This window comes from Melospiza melodia, chromosome 2 (assembly GCF_035770615.1).
Source record: "Melospiza melodia melodia isolate bMelMel2 chromosome 2, bMelMel2.pri, whole genome shotgun sequence".
Classification (NCBI taxonomy): Eukaryota; Metazoa; Chordata; class Aves; order Passeriformes; family Passerellidae; genus Melospiza; species Melospiza melodia.
In genome coordinates this window covers 16,222,584-16,235,182 of record NC_086195.1, presented here as the reverse complement: position 1 = coordinate 16,235,182, position 12,599 = coordinate 16,222,584, and the positions used below count along the sequence as shown (strand labels likewise).

The following is a 12,599-nucleotide window of genomic DNA, read 5'->3' as shown; positions in this document are numbered from 1 at the left end:
CCTATCCAAACCAGGGAAGCTAAAAAGCCACAGCTGCTCAAGACAAAGCTGCTCTCAGCTGTGCCCTTTTGTCCTGCCAGCTGGCACCAACGTGCTCTCCTGGCCAGCGCTGGGAAGGTGACCTCTGCCAGACACCGGGGACAGCAGGACACCGGGGACAGGAGTTGCTGTGGTGGCTACATAGGGAGACCTGGCCTCAACCAGCTCCAGTCAGTGTGTGGCAAAGAAAGGCACAAATCATTGCAAAGACCAGACTTCTGTTGGTTTGTTTCCTTCTTGTAAATACATTACTGTACACAATGTAAGTTTAAGTTGTAGGGGATCTGGGGACAAAAAATTGCATATTTAACAGAACTTAAAACCATAACAAAAAGTAGGCTGTTCAATCTCGAAGCAAAAATAATCCCTTCAGCCCCAACATTAACATTCATTCCTGGCTATATGAAGTACAAACATCTTAAAATCTGTGACAAAAGACAATTAAAAACCAAAAGTCAAAATCATAAAGCTTGTAAACAGATAATCTGAAATACACTTTATTTATGGAAAAATATCATCAAAATAGTACCACTATGGACTAAACTGCCTGAGTTTTCATTTCACCTAGGATCTTGAAGTAGAGAGCCTTTAGCACAAGAAGATTAATTCAGTCACAACTAGTGCCGCACAGCACGGCTTTGGGTAGAAATTTGTTCTTGTTGGTATTTTTGTTGTGCTATCAAAAACTGTTGTGCTAATCCTTCAAATAAAGGGATGTTGAGGCAATTCTTAAATCATTTGGCACAAAGTTATTTTGGCTGGGGCATAAATTTGAGTCTCAGTCATGAAGAATAATGCAACATTCCACCTATCAAGTATTCACTTTGATTGAAGAGCTTTCTTTATGTCATTAACCTCCATCTAAAAACAAACAGAGGAAAAAGTATTTGATTAAAATAGATGCTTTAGCAAACTGAGGCACAGTTGGTGTCACTTGAAAAGTGTGTTCCCTCTTGTCCACAGGTGTCAGCTACAGGCTTTATACCACTCCTATTTTCACGGATTTCTAGAGGTACTTCTCAACTACATAAGATGACCATTCACAGCCTCCTCTCTCAGATCATGACAAGTACAGTCATGATTTAATGTTCTGCAAGATCTTTCAATCTCTTTAAATTACAACTTTTACAAGCCACACAGCTCACTGCCTGGCGTTACTGCAGAATGTGCATGCACCAGCAGCTGCACTTACAGCCAGCATGGTGGTTGCCTTCTACAACCATCAAACCTGTGCCCAGGCATCTTAAGGGCTCTGAAGGATGCACAGCCATGCTTAAAGGGATGTGGCTGAAACCATCAGCAGCCCCAGGTGTACACTTGGTCCCTGTGACAGACACTGGAAGCCCTAAGGCAGGGTCCTGGATTTATTCAAACCCACCAGTTTCAGCCTGTGTTCAAATGCACCATCATCAGGGCAGTCTTTAATACATGGCCTGATAACTGTGCTACTGCATGTCTGTCAGAGCACTCTGAAAGTAAAGTAATGCTACCTTTTTTTGTTAACTCTTATCTTCATGTAAATCTAATAGTGCCATCTTATCTAGCATCTAAACGTTTACCAGTGTATACGACATTCGAACTGGAGTAAAAGCATTCAGCTATAAGATCATAATTTTAAACTCATTAGTGCAGGACATAAAGATGTAAAGTTATCTCTGGATAATTCTGAATAGCCTGGCCTGATAGACTAAATCAACAGTGCCTATTGAAAATGTTCCCTGGGTTTTATCTGAATAAATTTCAGTTTAAGCTGAACAAGAATTGTGTATTATTAGAAGCCATGTTGCTATGTGGTTGGACACATAAAGTCCTTTAAGCAGCCCTGGAGCACGGACATTGAGGATCTCCAGTTCTGCTACCCTCTGTCATGTTCCCAAGTGCTTTACAGAGAGGGAACAGTCCAGTGAAATTACAATTCAATTTTCTATCCCTAGTTTGAAGTACAGTTGCCCTACACCATAAAAATATAAAATATAATTGATACCAGACCACTTCAAGTACATGGAATAGAAGAGTGTAGCACAGCATAGATTAGAATGGAATCATTTTGGTTGGAAGGGGCATATAATGAACCTTCAGTCCATCTGCCTGACCAAATTAAAGCATGCTGTTAAGGTCATTGTTTAAATCACTCCCCAAACCCCTAAAAACAGGGGGCTAAACCAAATCTGACAACACATCCCCAACATTAAAAATAATTCAAGTACCTGCAATCGTAGACGGATCTTCTTCTCTTCATCCAACTCAGAGAGCAACTGTTTTATCTCTTTTCTGTTAAAAGAATGCAAAAGAAGCTTGGGATGGAAATGACCACACTAGTAAAATACAAAAGATTATCTCTTGGAGACATATTTACCCCACTTCACTAGTTTGGTTTTTTCCTCTGAACAATTGAAGTCAATGTACTCTTGTATACTCCAGGCTATGGTAGAGAGAAGTCAAACTCCCTGTGGGACAGTACCCCGCCCATCCCACATGGCTAATGCCTAATGCCTCCTAACAGCCCTGCATCCACAGGCTTTGCTCTGGCCTAGCTGTATCAACACCACATCAGCACCCAGCTGCCTTTTTCCATACAAAATGTAGATGCATTGACTGTTGGTGGGTTATGGGAACTGGTAACACAAATCCTGCCCATCTTATCACATACTTAAGCCGCTTAAAATCTGTTTATGCCAGCAATACAATGTCACCTTCAACTTAATTTATAAGACTTAACGATCCCAAATATGGATTTTCTGCCATTCTTCTTTGTTGGGAAAGGGAACATAGCTATGAGGAGCAGACACGTTCTCATGTTCCCACTGAGTGATCTCACCTTAGGACAGATACCAGTAGGTGGAAGCTGCCCTTGCAAGAAGGGCCGGGGAGACCAGAGGAGCAGGGTCAGCCTGAGAGGCGAGGCCGTGGGGCTTGCTGGCTACATCCAGCTTGAACCATGCCCTCCCGCATCTTCTCCCAAACTCCGCACACCTCTGTTCCGCCACACGCTCTGCACGCTGCTTGCCCTTTTCCTTTTCCTGCCTGGGCTACACACAACTGACAATGTAAGGGAAGGTTTAGCTTCCAAAGCATTCAATAGTCTCAGGAACATCAAAAGTTACATGCCAGCCCCGCTCTCTCCTAAGAAACGAGCAACTTAAAGAAAACAAAGGTGCCCAAAACTAAAATAGTAAGATTCAAGGCCATAAACACAGAGGCCTTCAGAGGACCTAGTCACAATTCGAGTAACATGAGCTTCCTGGGAAAATGTGCTAACAAATCAATTTAATAACTTTAGGAGCTTGTACTACAACTATAACAAATGCACCCCATTTATTATGACCAATGCACATGAGTTCCCAGGTAGTTATTGACAAATAAACCAAAATTCACTGCTTATAGCTTGCTAGTTAACTTTTTTAACACCTCATAAACATCATAACACAGGAAAAAAAAGCTGGTGGATAGTGCAGGTTTTTTTGTGGAGTTTCTCACCCCTGAATATGTTCTGTCACATGAAAATCACTCACAAACACATATGCCAGCTGTGCTGTAACATCCATGAAGGCAAACTCAATCAGAAGCTGCCACCACTATGCACAAACGGATCCATCCCACCTACAGCTGTGATTTGCAGCACTTACTTTTGCTGGTCTTTCATGGTTTCAATGATGGTTCTCAGCTCCCTAATTTGTGTTCTCAGCTCCTCCAGGGCAGTCTGACCTTGGCTCAAGTGCTCAGTCTTTGGCTTTCCTTCAGTACCAAACAGGGATGGGGAATTTGACCTGTGGCCTGTTGTTCCCATAGCAATTGAGTGAAATCCAGGTGATGGTGAAGGGGATAGTGATGGTTGTACATTACTGCCACTAGCCAGACCTCCTGGTTTTGGAGGCAAGGAAGTTTTGTTATCAGACACCTGCAACAACAACAAAAAAAAACATTTAATGTCTGCAGAAAGCTTTATGAAAATCAAACCTCTAACCAATGCTAAGTATTTAGATGCTCTTCAGTAATGCTGAAATTCCATCAGTCAAACATGGACAGCCTTGGCAAAAGCATGATAAATATAGTGATTAGTCATCATCTTTGTATGTGTGCTTCAGAGGGGGTCTAGTTGTGATGCAAAAGTTCAGCAACAGCATTTCCAAGATGTCAGACCTAGCAGTGAATTAAACCAGGGACAGATGCTCAGTGTTTCTCTCAGATGTTTGTGAGAACATATCTCCATCCATGGATGTCTCCCACAGAGCACAAAACCACGTGGCCAAGAATCCAAGTTATATTTTTTGTAAATTAAATTCATAATTTCCCACCTACTATTGAAGGAATCTTCCAAGTTTTTTCAAAAATTAAAAAATGCATTACATGTCCTCTCTAGCATTACGAAAATAAAAAAATATTCATTAGATTCACTCGTTGGTATGACATATATAGAAAAAAATCCCCATGGCTTCAACATTTTATTAATAATAAATAAATGTAGTATACTGTACTCTGTTAATCAAAGCTTCCATGAATCCCCATAACTACCAATAGCTGTTTATTCCTCCAGGAACTTGACAGAAAAACACACCATTAACCTATAGCCCTGGAATCATGTGATTAGCTAAAAAGGATTCCATGCTTCTTAACTGTGATCCAGTCCTCTACTTATTAGACAAGCCTCTACTCATATATGCTACATAAAGTAATATATGTATATAATGTAATATAAAATTTTATACTTACTAGACAATTAAAAAATCTGCAGTTTACCAACCATACATGACCATCTACTTCACTGCATACAAAGAGCAGTGCACAGGCACAGGTGTCACAATGGCAAGTGAAGGGAATCTTTGCACTGTTATTTGGCAGTGCTGTGTGTGCATTACATGACAGCTACCAGGCATATTTGAAAATCTAATTTGGACAAGAGTAAGAAAAAGCTCTAGGCAACCTTCCAACTCTCTTTGAAAAAGAGATATTGAAGTTGAATGGTAAATAGGGCAAAATATTGAGAATAAATGGTATTGAAATGGAAGGAGACACTGTAAGTGAAGACTTGGAGATTGGCAGGGTGGCATTAGCTGAACAAAGTAATTGAGAGAAAGGTTAGTGATGAGATGAAAATCAGGAGAAATTATGATGAGGAGAGAAGAGCAGGATCTACCAAGCTGTGCAAAAAACAGTCTTCCCTACTATACTGTTGTAATGTTAGGTCATACAACCATAATTGAGCACAGAACCTGGTCTGGGAAAACACTGGATTCAAGAAGCATTCTGCACAAAACCCAAGTCTGACCATAAATATAAACAAAAATGGTATTATAATCACAAGAAAGCTGAATCACTCTTGTGCCTTGAAAATTTGACTCAGTGACCTGAATCGTATTCTTTTAACATTTTATCAATTACTTTGTGTATCTGGGTTGGAAGAGACCTTAAAGGTCACCCAGTTCAAATCCCCCTGCCAAGGAAATGGGCACCTTTCACTAGACCAGGTGCTCCACATCCCATCCAGCCTGGTCTTAAACATTTCCAAGGATGGGACATACATAACTTTTCTGTTTTGGCACCCATTCCAGTGCCTTGCCACCCTCACAGTAAATAATTTTTTCCTAATATCTAATCTAAACCTACCCTCTTTCAGTTTCAAACCATTCCATCATCCTCTCCTATCACTCCATGCTCTCATAAATAGTCCCTCTCCATCTTTCTTGCCAGTTAACTTCAGGTACTGAAAGGCCACAATTAGGTCACCTCAAAACCTTCCCTTTACCAAGCTGAACAAACCCAGCTCTCTCAGCCTTTCCTCATAGGAGAGGTGCTCCATCCCTCTGATCATCTCAGTGGCCTCCTCTGGACTTGCTCCAACAGGCCCATGTCCCTCCTGTGCTGGAGACCCCAGAGCTGGATGCAGAACTCCAGATGGGGTCTCACCAGAGCAGAGAGGGGTGTGAGAAATATGTAACAATAAACAGATCTTTCATGGATAATAACCCCATATAACAGTAGGTGCAAGTTTCCTTTGGACTGAAAATAAATTTCAGGCTGAGTTCAAATCTGGAGCAGGCAAGCAAGGCACAACTGGAGTCATTGATCTGAGCATCTTATTCCAGAGCTTAACTGGCTATCAACATTAAAGCCTCAAGTAGCTGTTTTCTAATAGCAGCCATCTCATTTTACAAGAACAACATCTACAGTGCTGTCTATAACTCAGAAATGTTGGCCCTGCAGTATTCCTTGGTGCAAGTGCTCCCAGAAGAGGGAGCTACATAGCAAAACATTGTCCTCATAACTTGATCACAGAAGTGCACAACTTCATCTTTCAAATACTTGTTAAACTATTAGAATGTAGTATTTTTATTATTAAAGTTATTCTTATGTTAAAAAAGAGTTCCAACCTTTAAAGGCTGACCTACACACTCCTTTTGTAATATTGATTGTGCTGTAGGAGTCTACCAATATACAGTAAGAATGGCACAAGCCTATAAAATGAATACAATTATACCAGTATAAAAACTGATTATATTTGCAAATTTAAATTCAAATTTAAATATTTTCTCTGCTCACAGACTCTTCTAATGTAAACTCAATTTAAAGTTCCAAAAAGACAGGGTCTTTGTTTCTAAAATTTATTTCCCAGCTTCTGTGATTCTGTAAAATGCATTTACACAAGAAGTACTTTTTTCACAGTATGGTTATTTGACACATTTTAACTGTGCAATTCACTTTAAACCTGCCTTTCAAGCACAAAACAATCTTTAGTAACCTTTATAATTTTAAGCTTCTTTAAGTGGGCAGTTACTAGGTGATTGATGAATTAAATTTTAAATATTTCAGTACTGCTTTAAAAAAAGAAGTTGCATGTGATAAGGTTAAGCAGAGGCATTCCAATTAACTTACTTGTGATATTGTAACAGTTCTTGATTTCCTTGACACTTCAAGAGTTTTGTGAGTAATGGAAACATGGTCTTCCTTCTCATCTTCAGGACTTGGTGAGTCAAAGAAATCAGGGCTTGAAAGGGATGACTGTATAGACAAACACCACAAAAGAAGAAAAAAAAAGCACAGATATTTTCATTGTACAAGAACTTTTTTAGCTATAATTTTCTAAGTAACAATACTTAAAATAAGGACTCTTTGTCCCCCTACTCCCTCTGTTTTGCATCTTATTTTCAAAGCTAGAATGCTTTCAAAGCATTCAAGAAATAAGGTATGTTTATGAGCTGAATTCAGCACCAATTTACAGCTTTGCACTGCATGATATCACAAGATGCAAGCGGGCTCCTGTCCCAGGCAGGACACTGAGGGCTGAGCCTGGGGATGTGCTGAGGGCTGAGCCCTGGGGCTGTGCTGAGGGCTGAGCCCTGGGGATGTTGGGGCTGTGCTGAGGGCTGAGCCCTGGGGATGTGCTGAGGGCTGTGCCCTGGGGATGTGCTGAGGGCTGTGCCCTGGGGATGTGCTGAGGGCTGAGCCCTGGGGATGTGCTGAGGGCTGAGCCCTGGGGATGTGCTGAGGGCTGTGCCCTGGGGATGTGCTGAGGGCTGAGCCCTGGGGATGCCAGCTCTGTCACAAGGCCAGCTCTGTCACAACACCAGCTCTGTCACCGGGGTGGCTCTGCCCTGGCTCTGCTCAGAGCAGGTCTGACCCTGCTGCTCCCCAGAGGCCCCAGCCACTGCCAGGGCACGGTGCTGGCACTGCCTTGGGCACAGCCCAAGGTAAAGGCACAAAAAGGGAGGGTTCTTTCCACCCCTTGATGCTTTCTCATAGATGTGACAGGGTAAGGAGAACCTCTATATTGCTCTTATATATTTCTCTACTTATGACAGCAGTCATTTTGGAAAGCATTCTCTTTTTTGAGTTCTATTAGTTTCGCAATAATCCTTTTTGCTTCCTTCCACTTGGTTTTCCTTCAGCAACACGGACCCAGGTAACCATCAGTAGTTGCTCTCATTCTGATATTCCAGAACACAGAAAGCATGGAAACAAACAATCCCCAAACCCCAGAGAAGAAGACACTGAAAAGCTAAGCAGTGGTTTCCAAAGTATTATGAGACCAACTTGTCTAAAGATAGATATTAGAGAGTGAAATTTAAATCACCCTTGTATTTACAACTGTGACCTTAATGAGAAGAAACACATGATAGCTCAGGGAGGGCTGTTGAACACTGAATGGTCTATTTGTCCTCAAAATCTGATAAATGTCTCCAAGAAACCAAGAGAAATGCTTCTTTTGGGAAACATTTTCAAAATCCTCAATATTTCACACAAATTAGTCTATTCCAAAGATTTTTATAAGGGATTTTTCTGGGCTCAGTCATGTCTGGCAAGGAACACTTGGCAGCACCCAAATAAGGGGGTATAAACCTTAGAAGGAAGGGAATGTTTTAAACATCAGTATTCAAAACACTGGCAGCCTTGGACAGTAATTTTCCCGATCTGCATCTCTCTGCCTCATTGTACGTGTGAAGGAGTGGCTGGGTAAAAGTATAAAAACATCAAGGAACACAAGTAGGAGGGGGGGAAAATTCAGAAAAAATATTTTTAAAAATAGTTTTTAAAGAAAAAGAAAATTAACTTACAGATGTGAGAGACTGGGAGGGTGGTCGCCTGCCAGTAGCTTTTGGTCTGGTTGTAGTTGGATGATTAAGCTTCTCAGCAATTGGTATTACAGAATCAAAACCTTCCAAGTCTTAAAAATAAAATAGAATCGATTTGGTTTTCTGGCAATTGTCTTCAAAGGGAAAGAATCACATTTTTTTCCTAATTTCAAAGAAATTAAATCCCATTTTCCCCACTGTGTCACAGTGTTCTGCACATATTTAGCCACCATGATGGCACTGAAAAAACCTGGAAGTCAAAGGCAGCTGTAATCCAGTCACCCTTGCCAAGAACAATTACCCTTCCATCTCAAACACAATAAAGCAGAGGGGGAACGTGTAGAGGAGCCTTTGGCTTTGTTTTCAGCATAGTGAAAGCTAAATGACATCATGGGTTCTACAGCATGGAATAAACAGTTTCAAAATTTCCATCTGGCTACTGAAGGGGTTAGTAATTTTTTTTCCTGAATAACTGGAGACATAAAACTTTGCACACATTGTCTCAGGAACTGTACTGTCAGCTCTGCATTGCAGTAATTGCTCAGGAGAATGCAGAATGAGAATGATCAAGCTGGAAGTGATGTGCAGGTTCCTGGACACCTGCAGCTGGAGGCACCATGGTTTCCAGGAGCTGCAGGTGAGAGGACCATCTCCCTCCAGTAGCCCAGAGGCTGTGCTAAGGAAAAGCTCTAACAGGCTCCTGAAGCTGTACAGAGTCCAGGGAAAGCAGGTCTGCTTGAAAGCTCTACCAACCATCTCCATGGCCAGTGAAAAGCTCTGGGGAAGTGTTTGCTGAATCCAGCCACAGGGTAGCATGTTTACGTGAAAGAAAGATGTGGAGGCTCAAGGAATACCACAGCTCATGATCACATGGATAAATCAAATGGCTTAATACCATTCATCTATTTTTATGGGTTGTATCAGTTTCACTCACCTTCATTTCAAAATGCCCTACAGCATATGTTGAGCAGGAAGGAGTCAGAAAACACACAAGAGGTACTTTAGACAAGATAAATCAAAATTCTTCAAAATTACTTTCAGATATGAATCAAATATAGGAATGATATTCATTATTCAGAGACTATTTTTCATTACACACATGTAGGAAAAAATAGCTTTTAAGTTAATAGTTCTATATACTAGGCACTTAATTTTCCAAATATTACAGAACAATAAATCTCTGATGATCCAGTTTTGTTGTCATATTACAACCAACCATTGTACAAAATTATGCAACAGAAAAACAAATTAATTAATGGGCCTGTGCAATAAACTATATGCACTGAAAGACATTTAGATTGATTCCAAGTACTCATGATTTGTCAGCTGGAAAGTAAATGGGATTGTAGCTCCCTTATTCAGCAATATCCTCCCATCTCCAAGAGATTAATAAAAAGAAGCAGAAAAAAAAAGAGAGCTCTTTCAATAGCCCTGAAATAGTCTAAGGTTATTCACCTCCAAATGCTACTCTATTTTTGGAGTGACTCTTCCTATATATAACCAGTGACCCCACTGTCCTCTAGCGTGTGTTTTTGTCATTGCTCTTGCAATTGACTGTTGCAGCCTGTGTGCTAAGGTAGGTCACCCACCCAGTCTGTCACTGGGATTTTGGCAATCTGAAGCCTCAGTTGTACCCAACATGTCAGGTGAGGCCACAGTGCTTTAAAAGTTAAAATTAGTTAATTTTAGCAGATTGCACAAAACCTATATGGAGTACTACAGAACTTCAGGGTTTCAGGAGAGCAGAAGCAGAAGGAAAAATTTGTTTTCTGGGAAAAAAAATAGCAAGTAATTATAAGAGCTGGTTTCTATTAATATCCAGTTTTAAGCTGACCCATAAGATAGCCAAATGAGTTAAGATCACAAAGCAAATCAGTAATCAACATATTAACATATTGTCTAACTTTAATCTTCACTACTGAGTTACTTTGCTAAATGGCACAGCCAAAATGTAATACCATCAAAAATATACACTCTCCCTCTAAATGGGTGATACTCACCCACATGTGCAGAAATGGAGGCTGAAGCAATCCTTCCATTTGCTCCAGCCACTCTCTCCTGCTTTACTGTTTTTACTATTTTTTCTCCTGAGCAAGCTTTAATCCAGCTCATTTTTCAGCGGCATGTGCCAAGCCATGCACTGAAGGAAGGATCAGTTACCAGCACCACAGGACTGATTCAAGCGGCCCAAACTGAGGGGAAGAGCAGATTTCTGCTTTGGGGGCAGGAAATTGGCTGAAGTTATTCTGCAGCCTAGGAAAGCTGCAGGGCATGACTTCCCTCTCCCCATTTTCCACTTCTGTGTTCTACACAGGATATGAAAGGAGATTGGTCAGATGGGAGTCAGTCTCTTATCCCAGCAACAAGAGAGGAGGAAACAGCCTCAAGTTGTGCCTTGAAGTTTAGTTAGGGGAGGTTTAGATTGGATACTAGGAAAAATGTCCTCACTGAAAGTGTGGTCCAGCATTGGAACAGGTTGCCCTGGGAAGTGGAAGAGCCAACTGCTCCTCAAGGCATTCAAAGAATGTGCAAATGTGGTGCTTAGAGAGGTGGTTTAGCAGTGGACTTGGTACTGCTGGGTTAATGGTTGGACTCCGTTATCTCAGAGGTCTTTTCCATCTTTAAAGATTCTATGATTTTGTAAGTGCCACTGTCCCTTTCTCTGCTTTTACAAAAGAGAACACTCATATGGAAAACTATCAATAAAAAAATAGTGAAGTCAATTAATTCAATGTGTTTCTTTGGCTTAAATAAACTACCAAATACATAGAGTTCTATATTTGATCAGAATAAAATACTCAGGTTTAAATTTTAAATGGTATTGATAAACAGAAAATGTATAAATTTGCATCCTTGAGACCTATAAGCATTTGCAGACATAATTTGCTCCGTGCATTTTATAAACACCATGAAAGATGAACATTGATGTGCAAAACTTCTATTATCAAGAAATATTGGGAATCCTACACTTTTCCCACTTCTGAATGCATTTTTGATAGCTAGAAAAATAAGCTAAAGCAGCCTATACCTGCACTGAGTTTTAAAGAGAGTAGAACAGAGGCTATAAAGGCTCCACAGGTAGTATCTGCTGCCAAACTAGTGAAATCACAGCCATTCAGTTGATAATCTGAATGAAATTCTATTAAAGTGTAATGGACAATACTTGCTGCAATAATAAAATAGTAAATCCACTTCCAGCACTGTTATATGCCCTTTTTCTCTCTATTTGTCCTCCTTATTTAGATGTTGTTCTTCCACCCAAATCCACTGTGCATCTAAGGCTATCACCACTTCCCACAATCATCACCTGTGGAGATATTCATTCAAGAAAATTCCCACCCAGTGAACTGGTAACAGAGCCACTCACAAAACTCCTGCCATGCTGTCATCTATGCTGTGGAATCAGTAATTCACTTGTGCTGGTTATTTGATTATTTCTTGCTGGTGGAAAGCAAGGCTATATGGTTCTGACTATATTAAACTCACTGAGGCCATTAAATGCAGGAATTTTGATTTTAGTTTGTATTTCTGCAGCTATCAGAAATTGGAAGCTTAAATTTACATACTAAAGAAAATGTACAGCCTCCCTGACAGGGCCCAAGTAGAATTTTATTAAAGAAAAAGTCCATTTTACTGTATTCACAGCCACATTAATTGTGTACAGCAACATCAGCATCCAGCAGACCTGGACTCTGCACTGGTCCAGCTTTTTCTTTGTCTGGTAATAACAAACAGTAAGGAAGAGTCTAGTAAACATGTAGAACATAGAGATGGTGCCCATCAATTAAGTCCCTAATTAAAAAAGAGTTTCTATTTGTTCTACAAATAAACAGATGCATTCATCATTATTACTGTCTCACTGATCAAGCTGGAAATCCATGAAGTAATTCATGAGATGAGGAGAAAGGCATCAGAATAATTTTAATATATCAGTGTAGTACATAAAGTCTGGCTTACTGAGCAACCATATTTCCTGAATATGAAAAAATGTTA

At 40.4% G+C, this 12,599-nt stretch overlaps 1 protein-coding gene across 5 annotated transcripts in view; it reads right to left on the bottom strand.

The window, feature by feature from the left end:
* Positions 1-520: 520 nt before the first annotated feature.
* The window catches only part of SH3KBP1 (SH3 domain containing kinase binding protein 1), a 211,463-nt gene continuing 199,384 nt past the window's right edge, over positions 521-12,599 (bottom strand). For all 5 annotated transcript variants that reach the window (XM_063182713.1, XM_063182721.1, XM_063182728.1 and 2 more), the window contains 5 exons: positions 8,589-8,698; positions 6,910-7,035; positions 3,666-3,937; positions 2,247-2,310; positions 521-900 (listed from right to left, as the gene is read on the bottom strand). In XM_063182713.1, coding sequence (XP_063038783.1) covers positions 859-900; positions 2,247-2,310; positions 3,666-3,937; positions 6,910-7,035; positions 8,589-8,698 — 614 coding nt within the window. In that variant the 3' untranslated portion in view covers positions 521-858. The remainder of the gene's footprint in view (positions 901-2,246; positions 2,311-3,665; positions 3,938-6,909; positions 7,036-8,588; positions 8,699-12,599) is intronic.